Source organism: Oryctolagus cuniculus, chromosome 8 (genome assembly GCF_964237555.1).
Source record: "Oryctolagus cuniculus chromosome 8, mOryCun1.1, whole genome shotgun sequence".
In the NCBI taxonomy this organism is placed as follows: domain Eukaryota; kingdom Metazoa; phylum Chordata; class Mammalia; order Lagomorpha; family Leporidae; genus Oryctolagus; species Oryctolagus cuniculus.
This window is the reverse complement of record NC_091439.1, coordinates 140,304,465-140,328,707: the sequence shown is the minus strand read 5'-3', so window position 1 is coordinate 140,328,707 and position 24,243 is coordinate 140,304,465. Positions and strand designations below refer to the sequence as shown.

General features: G+C 38.4%; 1 protein-coding gene across 1 annotated transcript; it reads left to right on the top strand.

Moving 5' to 3' along the window:
• Positions 1 to 286: 286 nt before the first annotated feature.
• On the top strand, positions 287 to 10,947 carry LOC138843426 (zinc finger protein 271-like). The gene is made up of 3 exons (XM_070047286.1): positions 287 to 2,184; positions 2,427 to 2,519; positions 5,320 to 10,947. Exons 1-3 carry the CDS (start codon positions 2,031 to 2,033, stop codon positions 7,965 to 7,967), a joined length of 2,895 nt encoding a protein of 964 aa, XP_069903387.1. The 5' UTR covers positions 287 to 2,030; the 3' UTR covers positions 7,968 to 10,947.
• Positions 10,948 to 24,243: the final 13,296 nt, after the last annotated feature.

Below are 24,243 nucleotides of genomic sequence, written 5' to 3'. Positions count from 1 at the left end.
AGACTTTCAGGTCTAAAAATACAAGAAGTGTTCTAGTGTACACACATATATATGGAATCCTATATGGTATTTTTGAAATCATAGAAAAAGAATGAATTCAAAATGACTTTCTCTAATGTAAATTTTAGTGACAACATAATGTTTGTCTCTTTGATAACCTCATTTATTTGGATAATCGCCCTTAAAGTTTTATTTTTTTTTACTATTATCTCATTATTTTACAAAATTTGTAGGCAGTGCTTTCTTAATTATTCCTCAGCTTGTAGTCAGTTTTCATTTTAGGAAATCTATAATTGTTTATTAATCAAAAAGGAAAATAAACATAACTTTGTTCTCAGAGAATATCCATAAATAAGATGAATGACAAATGTGTTATGATTATGAAACATTACATTCATCTAAGATAGGGCAGTTTGGTCTCTGTTCTTTCTGTTGCCATGACAAAATATATATGAGTTGAACCTCAGAGCAAAATATCCTAAATCTTTTGGTTCATGATGTCCCAGTCTTTATCGTCACATACATGACATAGTGGTCAACATTTTAGTGCTACCTTGAAAATAAATACTTAGAATTCTACAAAGGTAAAAATTGCCTAGTACTAACACACATATCCGTTAAATTCATTTCTGAATTTTTAGAGTAATGCAGTCCTTAATAGTTTTGAAGAGCTGAACTTGATTCAGGTATAGGATCCAAAATGTGGGGAAAAGAATCTAGTGCAGGTTATTTTGTTTTTGTAATATTTATTTATTGATTTGAAAGGTAGAGTTATAGAGATTGGGAGAGACAGGGAGAGAAAAAGATGGAAGCATCTTTCTGCTCCATTTCCCAAATGGCCACAGTGGCTGGGACTGGGCCAGGCTAAACCAAGAGCCTGGGACTCCGTCTTGGTCACCCATATTAGGGGATGGGGCCCAAATACTCAGGCCATCTTTCAGTACTCTTTCAGACGTATTAGCAATGGAGCTGGGTTGCAATAGAGAGGCAGGACTCAAATTGTATGCTCACAAGGGATGACAGAATTGCAGATGGAGGCTTAACCTGCTACATCACATTGCAGATGCCTACTTCAGTTTCTTAAATCTTTATGCATTTCTCTCAATTAGTCACAAATGCAGATTGTAGTGCAGACTTCCCCAAGTACTGTTTTTAGGCAAATAATTCCATTGTTTTCCTTTAATTTGATGTTATTTCAGTTCTTCAAATGTTCATCAGTAGAATAATCATAGACAAAGCCAAAAGCTATTTTCTATTGTATGTCTTACCTCAATGTTCTTATTTAAAAATATTTATGAGCTTGATAGGGAAAGAAGTTAAAGGATAGAAAGAGAGAGAGAGAGAGAGAGAGAGAGAGAGAGAGAGTGAGAGAGAGAGCGAGAGCTCCCATGCATTTATTCAATCCCTAAATAACCATACCAAGCAGAGGTGAGCAGGATTGAATCCAGGAGTTAGGAATGGAGTCTATGCCTGCCTCATTGGTGGCATCACTACTTCTTCCCCAGTTAGCTGAGAGCTGGAAACTACAACTGGCACTGGAAATCCAAGTTGGGCACTCTGAAGTAGAACTAGGGTTTCTTAGCTGGCATCAAAAACACTAAACTAAATGCTTGCCCTCTCTTTAAAATATTTGTCCTCTGCCATATTTGAAGTGAATATGGATGATGTTTTCCTGGAAATTCTTCTGTGTTCATTCTCATTAAGGCTTCACTGATAGGATCTTGTCTTTTTCCCTAAATACTTCTAAATTCTTCACTTTAACATTGCTCACTCAAAGTTAATATTATCCCCCTTTCAGTCTGTTATGTAATTCCTCTGGACAGATGTAGCCCTTTTGATCTGAAACTCCTGTTTCCCTCTGGCTTGGGCATTTTTCACTGCTTTCAGACAATAGTTTGACTCCCTGTTTAATGCTTCTTATGTGATTGTCCAAATGCTCAAGTCTAAAATGAAACCACATCCTTCCTTCTTCCTTCATACCTGTATACAACATACACAGCTTTTAGTGTTTGTTTTGTGACAGAGTTCATATGTTGACCAGAGGTGTTCTATTACAGGTGATGATAGGATTTGAAGACCTGGCTGTGTATTTCACCTGGAAAGAATGGCAGAACATGAACAATGCTCAAAAAATCTTGTACAGGGATGTGATGCTGGAGACCTACAGCATCCTGTTCTCCTTGGGTGAGTGACACCCATCACATTCCCAATGGTAACATTTTCTGATATTTGACAAATAAGTAAACACTTTATAAAGTATAATGTTTGGAAGGTGTAGAATTTGAGAACATGAATAATCTGAATTTCTAACATCCAGGAAGGATTCAAATTGGTACCTTTATTGCAGAGCACCTGGACCAAGCTCTAGTCTTTTAAATAACCCAACATTGTGATTTCACAAAGTCTGACATTGTTTCCATTAATAGGGCACTGCATGACCAAACCTGACTTGATCTTGAAGTTGGAGCAAGGAGTAGAACCCTGGATGGTGGAAGAATGCTTGCATCACAGCCTTCCAGGTCAGTCTGCACATAATGGGCAGGGAGGCCAAAGTAGAAGCAGTGCAGCAGATGTTGACTGGTGCTCTTTCCATGAATTTTTCTCAAGTCTTACTCCTGATGACATCTGGATTTGTAAATCAGGTATTCTAGAATATCTGGGGATACCAATGTCTGTCTCTTTTTTTCTTGGTGAAGATATTCTTAAATTAAAAAAAAATATAATGCTTTTCTGATGTTACTAAGGGTTTTTTTTTTCCAGGTTACATTCATTCTACAAATTCTAACTTGTCATTCTCCACACTTTCATACCTTTTCCTTCATGCATTTATTAACTCCTTCAGTGGCTGGCAACCCTCTCTTTCATTCTCTTTGTGCCTCAATCTTTGTCTCTTTGGCTTTGAAGTAAGTAAATAAATGAGTAAATGCTAAAAGATGATCAGGAATAAGCCTCTGTGCTGTGACATCAAAAATCATAAAGCTAAGCATGAACTTGTATAGGAACATGAAAATAAGTGATCCTAGACTCAAAAAGAAATTCATGAGTTTCTCAATCCCAAGGTCAAGTAACCTCATAGGTTCATGTTGAATGGCTCAGATTTGTTTGGGAGAAGAGTTTGAATTATGAATTCTTATTTTTCATTGTCATTGAAAAACAAGAAAATAACAAAACAGCATAGGAAATGAAGTGTTCTGTGAAAATAGGAGGCAACTAATCAAAAGCCTTGAGAAACTCAAATTATCACAGAGGAGTGTTTATAGAAAGAACTGAGAGGAGATAACCACAGCTGGTGTTTTCAGAATTAGTTAGAAAACATTTTGAAGTGATCTCTGTTAAATATAAGAGTGAGAATAAGAGAGGGAGGAGATGTATAGTTTGCGACATGCTCAATCGGACTTGCCCCAAATGGTAGAGTTAGAAAGGTACCAGGGATTCCAATTCAATCCCATCAAGGTGGCATGTACCAATGCCATCTCACTAGTACAAGTGATCAGTTTCAGTCCAAAATTGATCATAATGAGAGGATTAAGAGTCAAAGGGATCACATAAACAAGACTAGTGCCTGCTAATACTAACTGAAAGAATTAAAAAGGAGAGAATGATCCAACATGGGAAGCGGGATACAAGGAAGGCTCAAGAATGGCAGATGTCATAAATAGCATTATGGCCTCAGAATCAGCCCTTAAGGCATTCGGATCTGGCTGAAATGCCCATGAGAGTATTTCAGGCATGGAAAGCCAAGACACTCTGGCAAAAAATAAAAAAATGTCCTAAATGAAAGATCTCTGTGAGTGAGATCCCAGTGGAAAGAATGGGCCATCAAAGAAGGAGGTACCTTTCTCTGAAGAGAGGAAAGAACTTCCACTTTGACTATGACCTCGTCCAAACATGATCAGAGTTGGCAAACTCAAAAGGCTTCCATAACCTTGGCAACCCATGACAAGAGCCTAGGGTGATTACTGACACCATAAACAAGAGTGTCAATTTGTTAAGTCAACAACAGGAGTCGCTGTGCACTTATTCCTCATGTAGGATCTCTGTCCTTAATGTGTTGCACAATGTGAATTAATGCTATAACTGGTACTCAAACAGTACTGTACACTTTGTGTTTCTGTGTGGGTGCAAACTGTTAATCTTTTTCTTAATATATACTAAATTGATCTTCTGTACATAAAGATAATTGAAAATGAATCTTGATGTGAATGGGATGGGAGAGGGAGTGGGAGATGGGAGGGTTGTGGGTAGGAGGGAAGATATGTGGGGGGAAAAGCCACTATAATCTAAAGGCTGTCCTTTGGAAATTTATATTTATTAAATAAAAGTTAAAAAAAATAAGAAAACACTTTTCAAAGAAAGTGAGCACCCCGTGGGTTGTAGAAACAAATTCTTTAAACTGGTATCAAGTTTATACCCAAGATGGTATACTGTGACTTTTCTGTACCAGTAACAGATATGAGAAGCTGAAGATGTCAGATTTACTTAGGAATATGGGAAGCTGTCATAGATTGCAGATAAAAGTTTTTCATTTGAAAAATCCTACAAATCCCAGGGAAGACTAAACATGAGGAAACATACACTCATATACTATTCCTTAAATGTGATCCTGTTTGGAATACAAACACATTTCATTCTTCACCTGAAAGTAAATGATCCAGTAAAACTTTCTCGTATTTCTGAAATATTAGAGAAGCCCAAAATACACAATTTTTCTAAATATAAACTGGAGCAAAAGCACAAGGAAAAAAATGTTCGCTAGGCAAGGGGTGAAAATTTTTGCTAAATATTTGTCTAATCTTTGAAATCTTGTGTAGTTGTTTCATCTCTGATAAAAGCAGAATGTCAATGAGTAGAGAGAGATCTTTTAACTCACTGTCTGCAATTGACTCCAACAGTTAGGTCTGACTAGTCTGATGCCAATATCCTGGAATTCTATCTAGTCTTCTCTGGTGTATCACAGGGTCCCAAACACATAAACCGTCATCTGCAGCCTCCCAGGTTACATAAGCAGAGAGTTATATTCAAAGCAGAGAGTTGTATTAGAGACAAGAGTAGTCAGGTTTCAAACTGGCATATCTGAACAGAATTCAAGTAGTGAACACAATCATGATTGAGCATTGGGAGACTATTGATACTATTCAATATATTAATGTGTTAAGGAGAAAAGCCATATAATAATCATAACTAAGTTTCTCGTATTGATTTTGTTAATATCTTATGCCAATTGAATAATAAGTAACTTGATTCCATTTACATAAGTTATCAAGGAGAAAGTTCTATGTGATTCAGTGAAGTGGTTGTTTATTTTTTTTCTCATTTCAGTTGCTGTGAAAAGGGATGACCTGATTAGGACCAACCAGGAATGTCAGGACAAAAGTCTGAATCTTAATGTTATGAAAAATAACAACACATCAACTCCAAAGAGAGTTGAATTAAGAAAAACATTTAATTTATGTTCAAGCCATATTCCAAAACTAAATATCAGAAAGGGAAATTATTTAAGAATGAAACCTGAAGAATGCAATGTGTGTCACAATGTGTATCCCCAAAGGGGGTCTGATCAACTACAAGCTGAAGAGAAATTTGATGCCACTAAGGTACCTGGGAACTCTCTCCAGTTCTGTGAGCCTCTTAATCAGTGTCACAAGATTCAGACTGTGAATCAGACATTTGAGCATATTGGACAAGGGAAAGGCTTCACAAGGAAGATGTTCTTTAAATCTGAGAAGGTTCATAAGGGAGAAACCTGTAATAAGTCAACTATCACTGTTGGAAAGGCAACTCAAATAATAAATGCTTTCCACAAAAGCTCTAACCTCAGTACGCGTCAACAAACCCACATAAGAGAGAAATTTTATGAATATATTAGATATGTGGAACCTGTTATTTACCAATCACATCTTGCCATAAATCAGAGACCACATTTAGAGAAAAAACTCCATGCAGGTAAACCTTGTGAAAAATCTTTCAGTTGTGAGTCCTGCCATAACATCCATCACCGTACTCACATACAGGGAAACCCCCATATGTGTATTGAATGTGGAGAGACCACTCACCAGGAGTCAGATCTCATTAGACAACAGAAAATTCACATACAGATGAAACCTCATGAGTGTACTGATAGTAGAAAAGTCTTTTTCCCAAAACCGTACATCATAACACAACAGAGAATTCACATAGAGGAGAAACCTCATGAATATAATGACTATGGAAAAGACTTTTTGAACAAGTCCAACCTCATCAATCAGCAGAGAATTCACAAAGGGAAGAAGCATTATGAATGCAATGAATATGGAAAAGCCTTTGGCCATAAATCAAACCTCAAAATGCATCAGAGAATTCACACAGGGGAGAAACCTTATAAATGTTTTGACTGTGGAAAAGTCTTTGGCCGGAAGTCAAGCATCATAATTCATCAAAGAGTTCACACTAGGGAGAAACATGAATGTAATGTCTGTAGAAAAGCTTTTAGCCAGAAATCAAACCTCATGAGGCATCAGAGAATTCACACAGGGGAGAAACCTCATAAATGTAATGACTGTGGAAAAGACTTTGGCCAGAAGGCAAGCCTAATAATGCATCAGAGAATTCACACAGGGGAGAAACCTTATGAATGTAATGACTGTGGAAAAGCCTTTGGCCATAAGACCAACCTAATAATGCATCAGAGAATTCACACAGGGGAGAAACCTTATGAATGTAGTAACTGTGGAAAAGCCTTTGGCCATAAGACAAGCCTAATAATGCATCAGAGAATTCACACAGGTGAGAAACCTTATGAATGCAAGGAATGTGGAAAAGCCTTTGGCCAGAAGGCAAGCCTAATAATGCATCAGAGAATTCACACAGGGGAGAAACCTTATGAATGTAATGACTGTGGAAAAGCCTTTGGCCATAAGACCAACCTAATAATGCATCAGAGAATTCACACAGGGGAGAAACCTTATGAATGTAATAACTGTGGAAAAGCCTTTGGCCATAAGACAAGCCTAATAATGCATCAGAGAATTCACACAGGTGAGAAACCTTATGAATGCAAGGAATGTGGAAAAGCCTTTGGCCAGAAGGCAAGCCTAATAATGCATCAGAGAATTCACACAGGGGAGAAACCTTATGAATGCAAGGAATGTGGAAAAGCCTTTGGCAAGAAGTCAACAATCACTAGACATCAGAGAATTCATACAGGGGAGAAACCTTATGAATGTAATAACTGTGGAAAAGCCTTTGGCCATAAGACAAGTCTAATAATGCATCAGAGAATTCACACAGGGGAGAAACCTTATGAATGCAAGGAATGTGGAAAAGCCTTTGGCCAGAAGGCAAGCCTAATAATGCATCAGAGAATTCACACAGGTGAAAAACCTTATCAATGTAATAACTGTGGAAAAGCCTTTGGCCAGAAGGCAAGCCTAATAATGCATCAGAGAATTCACACAGGGGAGAAACCTTATGAATGTAATGACTGTGGAAAAGCCTTTGGCCATAAGACCAACCTAATAATGCATCAGAGAATTCACACAGGGGAGAAACCTTATGAATGTAATAACTGTGGAAAAGCCTTTGGCCAGAAGGAAAGCCTAATAATGCATCAGAGAACTCACACAGGTGAAAAACCTTATCAATGTAATAACTGTGGAAAAGCCTTTGGCCAGAAGGCAAGCCTAATAATGCATCAGAGAATTCACACAGGGGAGAAACCTTATGAATGTAATGACTGTGGAAAAGCCTTTGGCCAGAAGTCACACCTCATTAGACATCAGAGAATTCACACAGGGGAGAATTCTTATGAATGTAATAACTGTGGAAAAGCCTTTGGCCATAAGACAAGTCTAATAATGCATCAGAGAATTCACACAGGGGAGAAACCTTATGAATGCAAGGAATGTGGAAAAGCCTTTGGCCAGAAGGCAAGCCTAATAATGCATCAGAGAATTCACACAGGGGAGAAACCTTATGAATGTAATGAGTGAGGAAAAGCCTTTGGAAATATATCACAACTCAATGCATCAGAGAATTAACGCAGGAGAGAAATGTCATGAATGTAATGACTGGAAAAGTCTTTTGTGAAAAATCACAACTCCTATACACCAGAAAATTCACACAGGTGAGAAACCTTATTAAGCTAATGACTATTGGAAAGGTCTTTGGCCAAAAATCAGACCTTATTGAACACCAGAGAATTCACACAGGGTAGGAGCCTTATGAATGTAATGTATGTGGAAAAGCCTTTGACAATAAGTGAGAAGAACTCAATGCACCAGAGAATTCACACAAGGAGAAACCTTATGAATGTAATGACTCAGAAACTTTTTAACTATAATTCAACCCTAACTGCACATCATCAAATCATATAGGGGAAAACCCTTTTGAATGTAATGCATGTGAAAAAGCCTTTATCTGGAAGTCACACCTCTTAAGACATCAGAAATCACATGGGGGGGAAACCTTATGGATATAATGAGTGTTAGAAAGCTCTTTGCCAAAATCATGCCTTATAACGTCAGAGAATTTAGAGTAGAGACTTTTGAGTGTAATAAATGTAAGAGATCCTTTTGTCAGAAGTAATGCCCCATAACACATCATGGAATTCAAACAAAGGAAATAGTTTAAGAATATACTGAATGTGGAAGAGCTTTTTCCCAAAATCAATGTAATCTTTGTGACAAAGCCTTTTGCTAGAAACCATGGCCCATACAACAGGGACTCATGTAAAGGAGAAAGCTAATGAATGTTATTAGTGTGAAAAACATCATTCTTCCAAAATCAATTGTTATAATCAAAGAATTCGCACAGGGGTTTTCTTACAAGTGTAATGAATGTTGAAAAGTATTTTCCTGGAATTCATGCTTACATTGATACAGAATTCAAAAAATATGACAAAACAGTTAGCCAGAAATTAGATATCAATAGACATCAGAGAATCCATAAAGAAAAAAATAAATGTAAGGAATGTTTAAAAAATTCATCTCCTGTAAATCTGTCTTTAGTTCACAAGAAGTGACCCAGAAATGAGATTACCATAAGTCATCTCTCAATGGTTAGCTGAAAACTCACCAAAGAGAAAATCCTTTGATTGTAATGTAATTGGAAAAACCTTTACTGTAAGGCAAACTTCTGCAATACTGAGCAAGATTACAGGGAGAAGTTTCTGAAAATGTCATGTGTTTAGAATTCTTAGATACAACCACACCTCAGCAAGTGTTAGGCAATTCACATGATGAATTGTGACTGAGACAGGTTAACCATTCTTCAGAAATTCTTTCTCTTATATAACCTGTGCTTTTAGTTTCCCATTATTGTGAGACCAAGTAAATGACCTATGCTTTCATGTATAAATTTTGCTAACAAATATTCAATGGTTGATTCAACAGTTACTTGGAATACCTTCACCAATTACAAAGTTATTGTATAGCAGTTTTACCTCCTGCCTAGGATTCTTTCCCCACATTATTGTAGTATTGTAGTACAAAGAAGTGATGTGACCATAGGCGTGTGAACTGAACTGACACATGTTCCAGCCATAATTCTGTACTCCAGCCCTGGGTGATGAATGTTGTGTCCAGTATAGGGAATGAGCCTGTGGCACCTGTATACTCATGTGAACTTTCAAGTTATCTGTGTGCATGTCTGGATTAGACTATACTGCCTGAGGTCTGTTTGAATATTCAGGTAGGACTTTTTGCACACATCACCTTCATTATATAATGGGACTATCTCAAATCCTATAAATTGCTCTTTATCTCCTAAATTTTCTTGGATTACTGAGTTGCAATCCATTTTAAAATATTTCACTTACAATCCCCTATTTTATACTTTTCTTCCTTTAATTTCTTGCACAGAAACAATAATTTGGGTAGTTTTACTTTGTACTGCTAAAAGTGACCCTCATTTTTATTGAAAATGTGTGTTTTCATCCTTTTCCAAAGGCGAAAGGAGGCTTATACTCAAAATGAAAATCAATGTCATCATGAAGGCAAAGATGAAAGTCATGTAATCATAAAGACAGAGGCTACCAAAAGCTGAAGTTGGCAATGAAGAGATTATTCTGTAGATACTGGCTGGAGCACAGACCTCACTCCCTGCATTGCATTTTGAGCCAGAGAGAGTGATTTCACTTTTATCCTTCAAAGAGTGACAGTATACATTTTACTTTTTTTAAGTCATTAAGCTTGTGATAATTTTTGACAGTAACAATAGGTAACCAGATTCTCTTACTACTAACCTGGAAGTTACTGAAATTTCATGAAATATGAGCACAATCTAGTGGTAGAAGTATAAAAACTGATCATATCTGGGAAAATTGACAAAAACTTGCTAGTAGGGTCAACGGATGGATCAATTAGCTCCCTGATCCACATCTAATTATTTCCTTATAATTATCATTGTTGGAATATAAATAATGCAGTATGCCTCTAGAAGCCATTTCTTAATTCTGGATGGAATATAATTCTTTTGGCTTATTTGTTTTGTGTCATTTTTGCTTTTCCAATGTTTTTAATCACTGATGCCTCAATAAATTCTTTTTTTCTAAAGTTAAATGTGATCTATTTTATTTAGAAATAATACTCAGGGACCTGCAGAGGACAGTTATTGTCAGAAATCCACTAATTTCTTTGAATTTTTGTTTTGGTGTTAATTTCCAACATGTGTTATGAGTTCTATTGAAAGAGACACTGGTTAGTTTGCTGACTGATGATGCAATAATTTCTTATGACAAGTAATTGTACATTTTCTGGCTGGGAGTCTTGCTTTCCTCTATACTTAAGGAGTCTATTTCTCTATGGGCTTTGTTTGATTATCTATGACTTGATCAGGGTGGGGGATATTTTGACCTGTTTGTATTTATTGCCATCTTAATTTTGTTTTCCTTCAAAACAAGGCTGAGACAGGAGCATATATGAGGGTCTTATATGGGACTTGATGCCAGATGAAGAGTGAGGGCATACAAAATATGAGAAGGGGAAGCAAGTTCACAGAAGAAAATGCTGGTGAATTGGTAGCTAATGTGAGCCAGCTGGTATCCATATCAATTTTAACTGTATCCAGCCAAGAATTTGCTATCAACTGATGTCCTAAGATTTGGAGTCCGATGCCATTGTGAATTGCTGGATATTGTCTGTGAACTTTTTATAGCTCTGTTAACTTTAGTGAGCTTTAAGAGAGCCTGGCATAGTCAATCTAGATGAATGAAAGATCTTTGTAGATTTGTTATAGCAAAAAGTGCCTGGAGATGAAGAACAGGTCATATGGGGCCACTTAATAGAAACACAGTTAGCCACAAGACTGAAGGAATGAAATGTTGTGAACAAGTATTATATTATGGATTCAAGTTTAAAATTAGTTGATTTGGAGAAAGATCTTTGGTGCAGTGCTTAATAAAGCACTTGGGATGTCTGAATTCCTAGATTTGAGTCCAGCTTCATTTCTGATTCTAGTTGCCTGATACTACACATATTTGGATCTTGCCATTCAAATTGGAAGACCAAATTGAGTTCTAACATCCTGGCTTTAAGCTGTGCTGATTCAAGTGCCAGCTGCTCCACTTCTGATTTAGCACTCTGTAATGTGCCTAGGAAAGCGGCTTAAGATGGCCCAAGTGCTTGGACCATGCATCCATGTGGGAGACTCTGAAAAAGCTCCTGGCTCATGGTTTCAGAACTGTTCAGTTCCAGCCATTGCAGCCATTTGGGGTATGAACCAGCAGATGGAAGACCTCTAGCTCCCTCTGTCTCTCTGCCTCTGCCTTGCCCCTCTCTGTAACTCTTTCAAATGAATAAATAAATTTTACAAAAACCAAAATATTACATAAGTTTACTAATCCCTGTCCCCCTTAAGGTAAAATATCAGTCAATGATTTCTTATGTGTCTGTCCTGGATGGACAGATATACAGTAGCTCAGCTCTGAGGGTCCAAAAGAGAAGATGCTCTTGGTGTGGTCAACCATGGCTTCTCAGGAATGGCATTGTACAACCATAAATCCAGAGACTAGATATTGAATAAACACAGCATTTTCAAAATGGTGAACAACAATTTAACCCATGAAATTTTCACATCAGGTTTGGACTAGACCATTTGGGATATAAAGTATTTTATCATGAGATTAAAATTAAGATCACAAATAGAAGTCTTTATAATTTTTTATTCAAATTATACAAATTGCATGTACTTCATATGTACAGATTCAGAAACAGTGATAATTTCAACCCTGCCCTCCATACAACACATGTGCCCACCCTTTTTCTTCCCCCATCCCATTCTTATTTTTAACAAATATCTATTTTCAATTTGTTATAAAAATAACCATGCTCTAAATAGAGTTCAACAAATAGTATGAAGAAAAAAACACAAAAGAACATTGAACCTGAACAGTAGAGACAAAGACTTAAAAATCACTGCAAGGGCTTTCACTGTGGTGCAGTGGGTTAAAGCCCTAGCCTGCAGTGCCAGCATCCCATATGGGCACCAGTTTGAGTCCCAACTGCTCCTCTTCCTATCCAGCTCTCAGCTGGTGGCCTGGAAAATCAGTAGAAGATGGCCCAAGTCCTTGGGCCCCTGCACCTGCATGGGAAGACTGGAATAGGATCCTGGCTCCTAACTTTGGATCAGCTCAGCTCTGTCCATTGTGGTCATTTTGGGAATGAACCAGTGGAACGGAAGACCTCTCTCTCTCTCTCTCTGGTTCTATCTCTTTAACTCTGTCTTTCAAATAAATAAAACAATTCTTTAAAAAAAATCACTGAATTCAAAATGTCGACTTCATTCCTATAGATTACTTTTTAGGTACTCTATTACTTACCACAATCAGACTGGCTTATTTCATTAAGTATAATGATTTCCAGTTGCATCCATTTTTTTTTGCAAACAACAGGATATCATTTTTAACCATTGTATAGTATTCCTTGGTGTATATATAACACATTTTCTTTATCTAATCTTCAATTGATGGACATCTGGGTTGATCTGAAATCTTAGCCCTTGTGGATTGAGCTGCAATCAACATAGGGATACAGATAAATTTTTCATACACTGATTTCTTTTAATGTAACTGCACCGGTTTACATTCCCATCAACGATAAATTAGGATATTTTTCCCCCTCATCCTAGTCAGAATTTGTTGTTTGCTGATTTCTACATTGGAGCTATTGTAACTGTGGTGAGGTGAAACATCATTGTAGTTTGATCTGCATTTCTCTAATGGCTAGTGATCCTGAACATTTTTTCATGTGTTTATTGCCATTTGAATTTCCTCTCTTGATAAAAAGGCTGTTCAAGTCTTTTGCCCCCCTTTTAACCAGATTGTTTGTTTTCTTCTTGTTATATTTCTTGACATTTTGTGTGTTCTGATTACTGGCTTCTAAATGTTTTCTTCCATTCTGTCATGCTTCTTCATTTGGCTGAGTTTTTCCTTTGCAGGGAAGAGGCTTCTCCACTTGATGTAATCCCATTTGTCAATTTTGGCTTTGACTGCTTGTGCTTCTGGGATCTTTTCCAAGAAGATTCTTCCTCTGCCAATATGTTGTAGAGTTCCTCCAATGTATAGTCTAGTAATTTGATTGTATCGGGTCATATCATAGATGTAGGTCTTTGATCCATGTTGGGTAGAATTTTGTGTAAGGTGTAAAGTAGGGGTCTTGTTTCATACTTCTGCATGTGGAGATCTAGTTTTCCCAGCATCATTTGTTGAAGAGACTGCCCTTGATTCAAGGATATATTTTAGCTCCTTTGTCAATGATCAGTTGGTCACAGATGCATGGATGATTTCTCAAGTTTCTACTCCTTCCATTGGTCTACACATCTCTCTTTTTTTTAACCAATACAAGGCTGTTTTGATTTCACCTCACTGATCTTTTTTATTTTATATTTCAATTGTGTTTATTTCTTCCCTAATATTAATTATTTCCTCCTAATAATTTGGAGTTTGTTTTGTTGTTGCTTTTCTAGGTCCTTGAGATGCACTGATAGCTCATTTATTTGGTATGTTTCAAATTCATTGATGTAGGCACCAATTGCTATAAACTCACTTAACCCTACTTTTGTTACATCTCATAAGTTTTGATATATTATCATCTTCATTTGTTACCAGAATTTTTTTATTTTTTTTAAATTTCTTCTGTTACCTACTATTCATTCAGAGCATGTTATTCATCCTCCATGTGTTCACATATGTTCTGGAGTTTCTTGAGTGCTTGATTTCCAATTCTATTACTTTGTGGTATGAGATGATGCATAGTATTGTTGAGATATGCTTTATTACCTAGCATATGATCTATTCTAGAGAAAGTTCCATGGACTGATGGAAAGAATGTGTATTCTTTAACTGTGGCATGAAAAATTTTGCAGATTTCAGTTAGATCCATTTGGTCCCTAGTGTCAATTAACTGTCATTTTTTGTTGATTTTCTGTCTAGTAGATCTGTTGATTGATGAAAGTGGCTTGTTGAAGTCCTCCATTAGTATTGCATTGTAGTCTATGCTTCTCTTTGAATAAATTAATCTTTCTTTTAAATGCCCAGGTATCCTATAATTGGGTTTATATTCATTTACTATAGTCACAGTTTCCTGTTGAATGGATCCCTTAATCATTACATAGTGCCCCTCTTAGTCTCTTTTAACAGTTTTTTTGTTGTTGTTGTTAAAGTCTATTTTATCTGATATTAGGATTGCTATATCTGCTCTTTTTTGCTTTCCACTAGCATCAATTATCTTTTTCCATCCTTTCAGTTTCAGTCTGTGTGTGTCTTTGTTGGTGAGGTGTGATTCTTGAAAGCTACACCTTGGTGGGTCTTGGTTTTTTAATCTTTTCAATCAGTCTATATCTCTAAACTGAAGAATTGAGGCTATTTACATTCAAGGTTATTATTATGTAATGAGATGGCCGAGATTTTCCATACATACTCTTATTGTTTACTTTAGATTTCTTTTGTATTTTTACTGGGAGATTTTCTGTCTTCACATTTTTTCATAATGATGAATATATTCCTGTATTTCTGTGTGTAGCATATCCTGAAGCATGTTTTATAAGGCCAGATGAATGATGACAAATTCAATTTCTCTGTGTTATGAAAGGTCATTATTTACTTTCATTCATAAGTGATAGCTTTGCAGAGTCCAGTATTCTCTGTTTTCATTTTTTTCTCTTAAAACTTAAACTATGTATCTGCATTCTTCCATAGCCAATAGAGATTCTGACAAGAAGTCAGCTGTGGGACTAGTTGGAATGTCTCTGAAAATAATCTGGCATTTCTCTCATGCACACCTTAGAAACTTTTCTTTGTGTTACTATTAAAAGTTCAACTTTCAAAGGTGGGCTGGTCTCCTGACCCCGTGTCCTTTGCCTTATGTCCTCTGAATTTAGGGGAGCCTGAGTGCAAAACCTAAGTGGTTGATGTTGAAAGGCTACAAGAGAGTGCTGGAAGGGGAGTGGATGTGACACAGATGACCAGCGGGGAGAGCAGCGATGCCCAGGGCTCTGAGTCCACACATCACACTGGAAGGGGAGGTGAGCTCAGCAACCCGAGATATTGGTGGGGAAACAGTGGACAGAATCTAGAGGGAAGTGGGCTTGAGGTGGGAAAGTTCACCAGACTGACTACAGGAGAGAAGGGCAAAAAAGGTGGGGGAGTACTGGTACAGATGAGTTTCTCTCTCTGCCAACCTTGCAAAGGTGAACAAGAGACAAAGAGCAGGCCCCACTCTTGATATACATAACAAAAGGGTAGAGTTAAGGAACTGAGGCGCTACAATTCAGTAGCCTAGGCAACCCAGTGGGAGTCTGCAGGAGAAACTGAGCCCGCACAGACTCTTTGGGTAGAAGCCAGAGATCGGAAGCTAAATACCATCAATTCTGCACAGCCTTGCGGTATTACTTACCTCCTGAATAAAAAAATAAAAGAAAGAAAGAAAGAAAGAAAGAAAGAAAGAAAGAAAGAAAGAAAGAAAGAAAGAAAGAAAGATTGATTTACCACGCATAACCTGAGGGTGTCACCTTTGCACACCTGTAACCGGAAAGAACCAAGCAGAGCTCTCAGGCCACACCCATCTCAAGACTCCAAGGCTCCTCCAACAGCAGACAGTCCACTTAACACAGACATAATATTAAAAAAAAAACTCACAGTGAGGGAAGAAAAATTAACAATGCCAAGCAACAAACACAAAAATCAAGGGAACAAGATCAACGAAGACACTATGATGCCTCCAAATAAACAAAACACCCCAAGCCAAGATTATGAAGATGATGAGATAGAAGAAATGCAAGATACAGATTTCAAAAAATTTATGATAAGAACATTTAGAAGTTTTCAAAAGGAAATCCTTGAACTACAGAAATCCTTATTGGACAGGATTGAAAATCTCTCTCGTGAAAATGAAATTTTAAGGAAGAATCAAAATGCAGAAACTAGTAGAACAGGAAAGTGTGATAGTGAAGAGAAATCAAAATGAAATGAAGAGCTCAATAGATCAAATGACAAACACATTAGAAAGCCTTAAAAACAGAATGGGTGAAGCAGAAAAGAGAATATCAGACTTAGAAGATAGAGCACAGGAAAACATACAGTCAAACCAAAGAAAAGAAGAGGAAATTAGAAATCTAAAAAATATTGTTGGGAATCTATAGGATACTATTAAAAAAACCAACATTCGAGTTCTAGGAGTTCCTGAAGGCATGGAGAGAGAGAAAGGATTGGAAGGCCTTTTTAGTGAGATACTAGCAGAGAACTTTCCAGGTTTGGAGAAGGACAGAGACATCCTAGTACAGGAAACTCATAGAACCCCCAATAAACGTGACCAAAAGAGATCCTCACCACGACACATGGTAATTAAACTTACCACAGTGAAACATAAAGAAAAGATCCTAAAATGTGCAAGAGAGAAACGTCAGATTACTCTCAGAGGATCTCCAATCAGAATCACAGCAGACTTCTCATCAGAAACACTACAGGCTAGGAGGGAATGGCGAGACATAGCACAGGTGCTAAGAGAGAAAAATTGCCAGCCCAGAATATTATATCCTGCTAAGCTCTCATTTGTGAATGAAGGTGAAATAAAGACCTTTCATAGCAAACAGAAATTGAAAGACTTTGTGGCCACTCGTCCAGCCCTGCAAAAGATACTTAAAGATGTGCTACACTCAGAAACACAGAAACACGGCCATCAATATGAAAGAAGGTAAAGGAAGAACACCTACCAGTAAAAGAGCATGGGAAGCTCAAAGCATATACTAGAAAATATCTCTGGGAAAATGGCAGGGCAAAGTCACTATGTATCAATAGTCACATTAAACATTAATGTTCTAAATTCTTCAGTTAAGTGACACCGATTGGCTGATTGGCTCAAAGAACACAACCCAACTATTTGTTGCCTACAAGAAACACATCTCTCTAACAAAGATGCATGAAGACTGAAAGTGAAAGGTTGGAAAAAGATATTCCATGCCAACAGAAACCAAAAAAAAAGCAGGTGTAGTCATATTAATATCAGACAAAATAAACTTTAATACAAAAACTGTTAAGAGAGACAAAGAGGGACACTATATAATGATTAAGGGTTCAATTCAACAGGAAGATGTAACTATTATAAATGTATATGCACCCACCGGTCTATTTAAAAGATATGTTTGTTAGGGTCTGAAAAAGCCCACCACCCAAGGAACGACTCCAAGAGACTTTTTCTCTCATGCAACCAGCAAAGGGTTAAATTTATTGATCCAACATGTTGGGGCCCTCTGACAAGGACAGAGGAGCAGTGAGGAACTACAGCATAGGGTTTATAAAGGCAAAAACCGCAAAATCAGGAGGAGGGAGAGAATACACGGTTGTTAAGCGGTTGCTAAAATCTTACAATCAGCAATTATGATCTTAAGACATAGACAAATCACATCTTTATTATTAGCCCAGGTAACCCAGGTGCAACCTTTCTACTTTTAAGCTTGAGCAATCATGCTAGGAGGTTTTTGTGCATTGCCAAGGGTGATGTAGTGCACTGCTATCGTCCAACTATTTGAGATCATAATTTCAGACCAGAGTCTCATGGTGGGGGTGCTTTCCCAGAATGCAGTCTCAAGTGCTCCAAAATGGAGTCCCTACTGTCAAGGTGCTACTTTACTCTGTCTTATTTTCACAGCTGCACCAGGAAGGTTTAAACCTGTAAGCTTAAGCTTAACTTTTTACACCTGCACATATACAATTTTAACTCTTCATTCCCCACTCCTTGTTGTGAGGATCTCTAATCTTAGAGATTATTTGTTTTTGTCTCTTTTAATGTGACATGTTGTTGTCTTAAAACCATGAGTTTAATATTTTTAACTTGTTCCCACATGAAGGTGATGAGTCTATTTAACACACAAGGTCCTATGGTTACAATTAGGAGTAGAACAATTAAGGGTCCTGTTAGGGCTGACAGTAGAGTAGTAAGCCATGGGGACTGGCCGAACCATGACTCAAACCATCCTTGTTGAGTTTCCCTCTCCCATTGCTGTTTTTTCAGTCATTTTCTGAGTTTGGCCACGGAGTTTCTAACCACCCCAGTTTAGTCGGCATAAAAACAATTTTTTTTTTAGGGCCGCGCATAACCCACCCCCATGAAAATGAGATTCAACCCCCGTCTGTTCTGTAATACTGAAATGCAGATACTGGGCTACATCTGGGAGACTGTGGAAGATTTGTCAGGCAGAAGGGGCGGGGATCTCCACCTGGCAGGTTATCAGGTAGAAGGGGGCAGGGCAAGATGCAAAGGCTGGGCTGCCCATGAAACATTGTCAGGATGACTGAGATGTAGATGCATATGCTGGACACATTAGGCCTTTATGTCACACATAAGCTCATAACTGACTTTCTGCCTATTATTTTCCCCTCAAGAGGTAATACCCAAAATTTTTCTTTGGGATTATGGATGGAGTTCCATTTTCTGTAACTTCTTCGAAGCTGGCATGTGGGCGTCAAGGGGGATTTGGGTATTTCCTCTTGCTACCTGTCTTATGATGTGCAACAGTGGCCTTGGAAAGACTGTGTTGCTCGGTGCAGAGGGCTGCTCAAGTTGTCCAGTGGAATGGGCTGGAAGTCTTGCCTGATGACCATTTGGAGTTCAACAGCTTTTAGTCTGTTAAGAGACAAAATGAACAAGGGCATTAAAAACACACAGTGCAAAGAGAAGCATCAAGATTGCAGAAGTTAGTGGGCCAAGGAGAGGAAATAGCCAGGATTTCCGTGACCAGATGTCAGGCCAGGAATCCCAGCCCTGCTTGGCCTGGTCCTGGAGCTGTTTGGCTTTTTCCAGGAAAAGTACAAATTTGGGTTTTTGCCTGTCTAGTCTGATTGACCCAGAGAATTTTTTTTTGGATATTTTGTAGCCGTTTTGCTAGGAAGTTAAGCCAATGTACAAGACTAGAGTCTCAGGCTGGGAAAAGGACAGACTAATGAATTATTTACATTTAACCATTTATATTATGGATTATTGTGCACCCCCCCAAGAGATAGGCCTTTTAAGTCCTCAGTGAGGACTTGTCCAAATCGGTGTAGTGCTGAGTTAGCTGTTACTGAAAGTCTTGTTTTTAGGAACTGGCAGGGAGGGCTTTCTAAGCTTAATGTTATTAGATAGACTTTTAAGGCCTGGCTGGGTGTGTGAGGCCCAGACCTATCCATGGGGTGCTGGAAGAGAATTGAAAGAGATGTAAATCTCCTTTAAGGGAGGCACCCTGTTGACTTGCATTACATGGCTAGACTAGGAGGAGAGCTGAATAGGAGGCTGATAGAAATAGGCAACTTGCGTTTCACTGACCCTAGGCCATCCCCTCAATAGCAGTGGCTGGAGCTGGAAGCTGGGCAGAGGCTGGGCAGAGCCAAAGACTTTTTACTTCAGGGCCACAGGGTCTGTGGTTCTGAACCAGGAGTCCTTCGACACCCAGGGCAGTTCCATGTCCAGTGACTGTGCTCTTGGCAGAGCTGACAGAAGGCATTTGCTGTCACGACACCTGCTTGCCCAATGCCCTGGCTCCTTATATCAGCAACAGGTGCCGTTTGGGGTGCATTGGCCTTGCTAGGTCTCCTTGACAGCAGATCATCGTGTAAAGCATCCATTGATTGGCCTGTTGCCTGTCCTTACATTGCTCCTGCTGCTAGCTTGCTCCTCATTTTCCTGGTCTCTAATAAAGTAGACCAAGGAGGCAGCCTCTATGATGTCAGTCAAGGGGGTGCTCAACCCAATCCTGATTTTTGGAGATTTTTTTAAAATATCAGGGTGAGCTAGAAAAACTATGGTCATGGGCAAATTCTGACACTTAGTATTTTCCTGCGAGTTAAGACCATGCCCATGAGGAGAACTATGACCCTTTAGGTAAGATCAACTGTGGTGACCTGCTTGCATACTTTGAGGTCATCAGTGTAACTTTTTACACCAAAAAATTGATCTAGTTGTCACATTATTTTATAGTTTAACCTTTTTTGTTGTTGTTGTTTGGGGCCCTATACTGTGGCCAGTCATTATCACAGAAAAGGTCAGTCATCCCTTACATAAGGTCTGGGGATCAAACCGTACATCACAGTGGAGAGTCCTGCAGAACAGTAGTAACTTCCCTTCTGGAAGAGAAAAGAGAAGTGAGGCAGCGAGTTGGGTCTCTAGCCTGACTTTTTGGGCTTTTAGATTTAACTGGCAGTTTAACCAGTGTTTACTGTGTAGCCTGACTTAGAGGAGAAATTGTGGCAGAGGTCTTTGCCATTCTTTGGCTTCCAGGTATTTACCATGTAGCCTGTGGACACTAGAGTTTTCTTGGGTTTCTGGAACCCAGTTTTCTAGCATCTGCCGCATAACCATAACTTAACAGAGACAGTAGAGTACACAATGGATTAACATGAATTTTATGTCTCTTGTTGTCGAATAAACCAGAAATAAAAAAAACCTTGTATATAAGAGTTTACATAATTTAGGATTATTTAACAGAGTCAAAAAAAGAGCTTACAGGACCTAACTCTAGAAATGGCAGAGTAACCGAATAATCAGACACTGTTAAAATAGATGTTACAGTTTTTGCAAAAACAGATTTTAAGATTTATGATTTAGACCATTTTTAGATATTTACTAACATTAGTACACATTTTTTTTTAAAAAAACCCATTGTTATAACAGAAGATCAGACTTTAACTTTAGGTTAGTGTAATTTTGGCATTAGCACTCAACTCTGTAAACAATATTTTAAAATTGTAAACATTTTAAAACTTTTTATGACTTGTTTACACCTTTTGAAACTTTATACCCATAGTTACTTTTACATAGCCTTGAATTGTCATGTATGGACAACCTATGAGAATGCATGTTAACAAACTCAAACAGTTTTTTTATTGAATTTGAGATGTTAAAAGTATATATAATATATTTTCCCAAGTTTTACTTAGCACTGATGCCTAGATGACTTAAGACACTGAGTTATTAATGAATACCACACCATTATCTGAAATAAAAGTTAAAATTACATTTTTATGTTTTTAAGTAACATGAGGATAACACCTCCTGGACAGCAAACACTAGTGCATGTTTACAGCTTTGAAAAGATCTTCCTCATTAAGAGAAACAAATTTAAAGCATATCAAAGACATGTAAAACTGAGCAAGCAAGCCACTGAGCAAACCGAAGGGTGTTTGCATTACCTCAATTTTCTGAACCAATCTGCATTGGCTTACTTTAGTTAACAACATAAAGGCTTGTATACATAGAATTTACTTTTATTTTTATAAGACCACTTTAGCTGGAAAGCAAAAACATAAATACAGTATAGGTCTGACACCATTTATAACATTTTAATATATTTTATATAATTTGAATTGACCCAAGCAGCTGTTACTTTAACAAATTTTTGAGTCTCATTCTTTGAGAGTTCCAGGGATCTGGCTGGAAGCCCAAAGTTGGAAGACTCGGTTTAGAATTTAAGCTGTCAGAGAGTCAAACCATTTGGCCAAAATTAGTACATTTCTGATCAGTTGGGTAATCACTCAGACATTAAATACAGATAAACAGTGTAAACAAACTTCGCACTGTAGTTTTTTTTTTTTAATTAAGACTCATAATGGCAATAGAAAAACACAAAACCTTCAAGACAGGTGAACACTCTCATCAGATAAGTCAGGGACAGTAGCACAGAAAAGAGCTGATTATCAGCATATGAACCCATTGTTTAGGTTTTTATTAGCTGCAAAGAGAAAAGCTAATCAGGTTGGAAAGGGTTAATGGCTTAAGGTTCTGGCTCCCTTAGGTAAGGCCAGCAGTGGTATTGAATTGGAAATTCCTCCAGGAGAGGAAAAAGAAGCAGCCCTGGTGTGGGGGCTCTGCCTAGAGATATTTGGCTATGCCTGCCTGGGTGCGGCAGGCCACATGGACTAGAATAGAGTGCAGAGAAAGGCTGTGTTCCCCCATTTACAGGGAAGACTGCACACACCAGGGCCTGGCAGGACTAACCTTGGGGTTGGGTAGGTGCGCCGTTTTACTAAGAGTGTTGGGAACCTCCTATAATTTAACCAAAGCCAGATCAATTAGGACTACTGCAAACACTCAGTCAATTACAACAGATAGTTAACTTTAGCTCTTTTCCAGATTTAGTCCTTAGGCAATCAAAGCTTAGCAACAGTAATAGTTCACAAAAAACTTTAAGACGCACCAGAGCTACCATAAGCTGCAAAGATGGAAAACTTTCTACAAGGTTGGAAAGGGTTAACAGGTAACAGGTAACAGCTTTTCCCTGGGTGGAGAGACCTGTGGAATTTCCCTCTCCCTTTTTCCTGGCCAGTGGTATAGGAATGGAGATGAGGAGAGCAAAAGAGTGGGGGAGGGAGCCCCCGGGAGGAGGAGGAAGGCAGAAAGCAATGAAGCTCTTCAGTCTGGTGTCTGAGTGGGGTTTGAAATCTCCTATCGCTCAAGGTTACCCACTACCTAGTTGTCTGAGTTTACCTGAAGGGCCAATATTAGCCTCGACCGAAGCTAAGCCCTGCTCGCATAGCAGTAGGCAGCGTGACCAGGCGTCCCTCCGAGAGAGAGAGACCTGGTCCTTGGGTCGCAGTCCAGCCATCTGGAAGCTGAAGCAAGCTCAGGGGGTCTCCAGGCTCTCAGCCAACTGCCCTTCCTAATTTCCCTCCCATTCCTTACAATCCCTCTGGAGTTTCAGCCTTAGCTAAGCCATGACCGGGGGGACTCCACCTTCTTGGAGAGCTATGGGGTGCTGGACACTCAACTGTCACTTCCACAGATCCGGTCCCACTTGAGGGAAGGAATACTGACCTTCGATGTCTTCTTAAAAACCCCATCTGGGTGCCCATGATGGCCAGGCTGGAGAATGGCCTCTTTCACTCTGCTAATGAGTGGTAAATGGAATGAGCCCTCTGGGGGCCTATCCACTCTGAGAGCAGGCCATTTAGAGGCACAGAAAGACTGACACTTTACCTTTTTGACTGACAAAGAAAGGTATGCGCCTAGTGGCTTACCTCCTACCAATGATTCAAAGTTAGAGACAAAGGTGTAGACACAATCTGGCCCATGTTAGCAAACAACACAATGTACACAAACAGACAAACAGCATAGAGAAGCAGCACACAAGGACCACACAAAGTGTCTACCAAATGGGAGCCATCAGGGCATCCCATACAAATACAAAAGACAAAGGAGCTCGATCAAATACCAAAGTTTCAGCAGTACAAACAAAACCTGAGTCTCTGCAGTCTATTTCCCTACTGCAGGCAACCCACCAAACAGGAAACACTGGGGGTCCCCAGTTCTCCCTTTCTCCCGGGGCATTCCGGGAGAAGAAATCAACAGGATTGAATCCAAAAAAACATTATAAAAAATCAGCCAAACGAGGAGCTGGTTTTTTGAAAAAATAAACAAAATTGACACCCCATTGGCACAACTAACTAAAATAAGAAGAGAAAAGACCCAAATCAATAAAATCAGAGAAGAAAAAGGAAACATAACAACAGACACCACAGAAATAAAAAGAATCATCAGAAATTACTACAAGGACCTGTATGCCAGCAAACAGGAAAATCTATCAGAAATGGATAGATTCCTGGACACATGCAATCTACCAAAATTGAACCACAAAGACATCGAAAACCTAAATAGACCCATAACTGAAACAGAAATTGAAACAGTAATAAAGGCCCTCCCAACAAAGAAAAGCCCTGGACCAGATGGATTCACTGCTGAATTCTACCAGACATTGAAAGAAGAACTAATACCATTTCTTCTCAAACTATTCAGAACAATCGAAAAA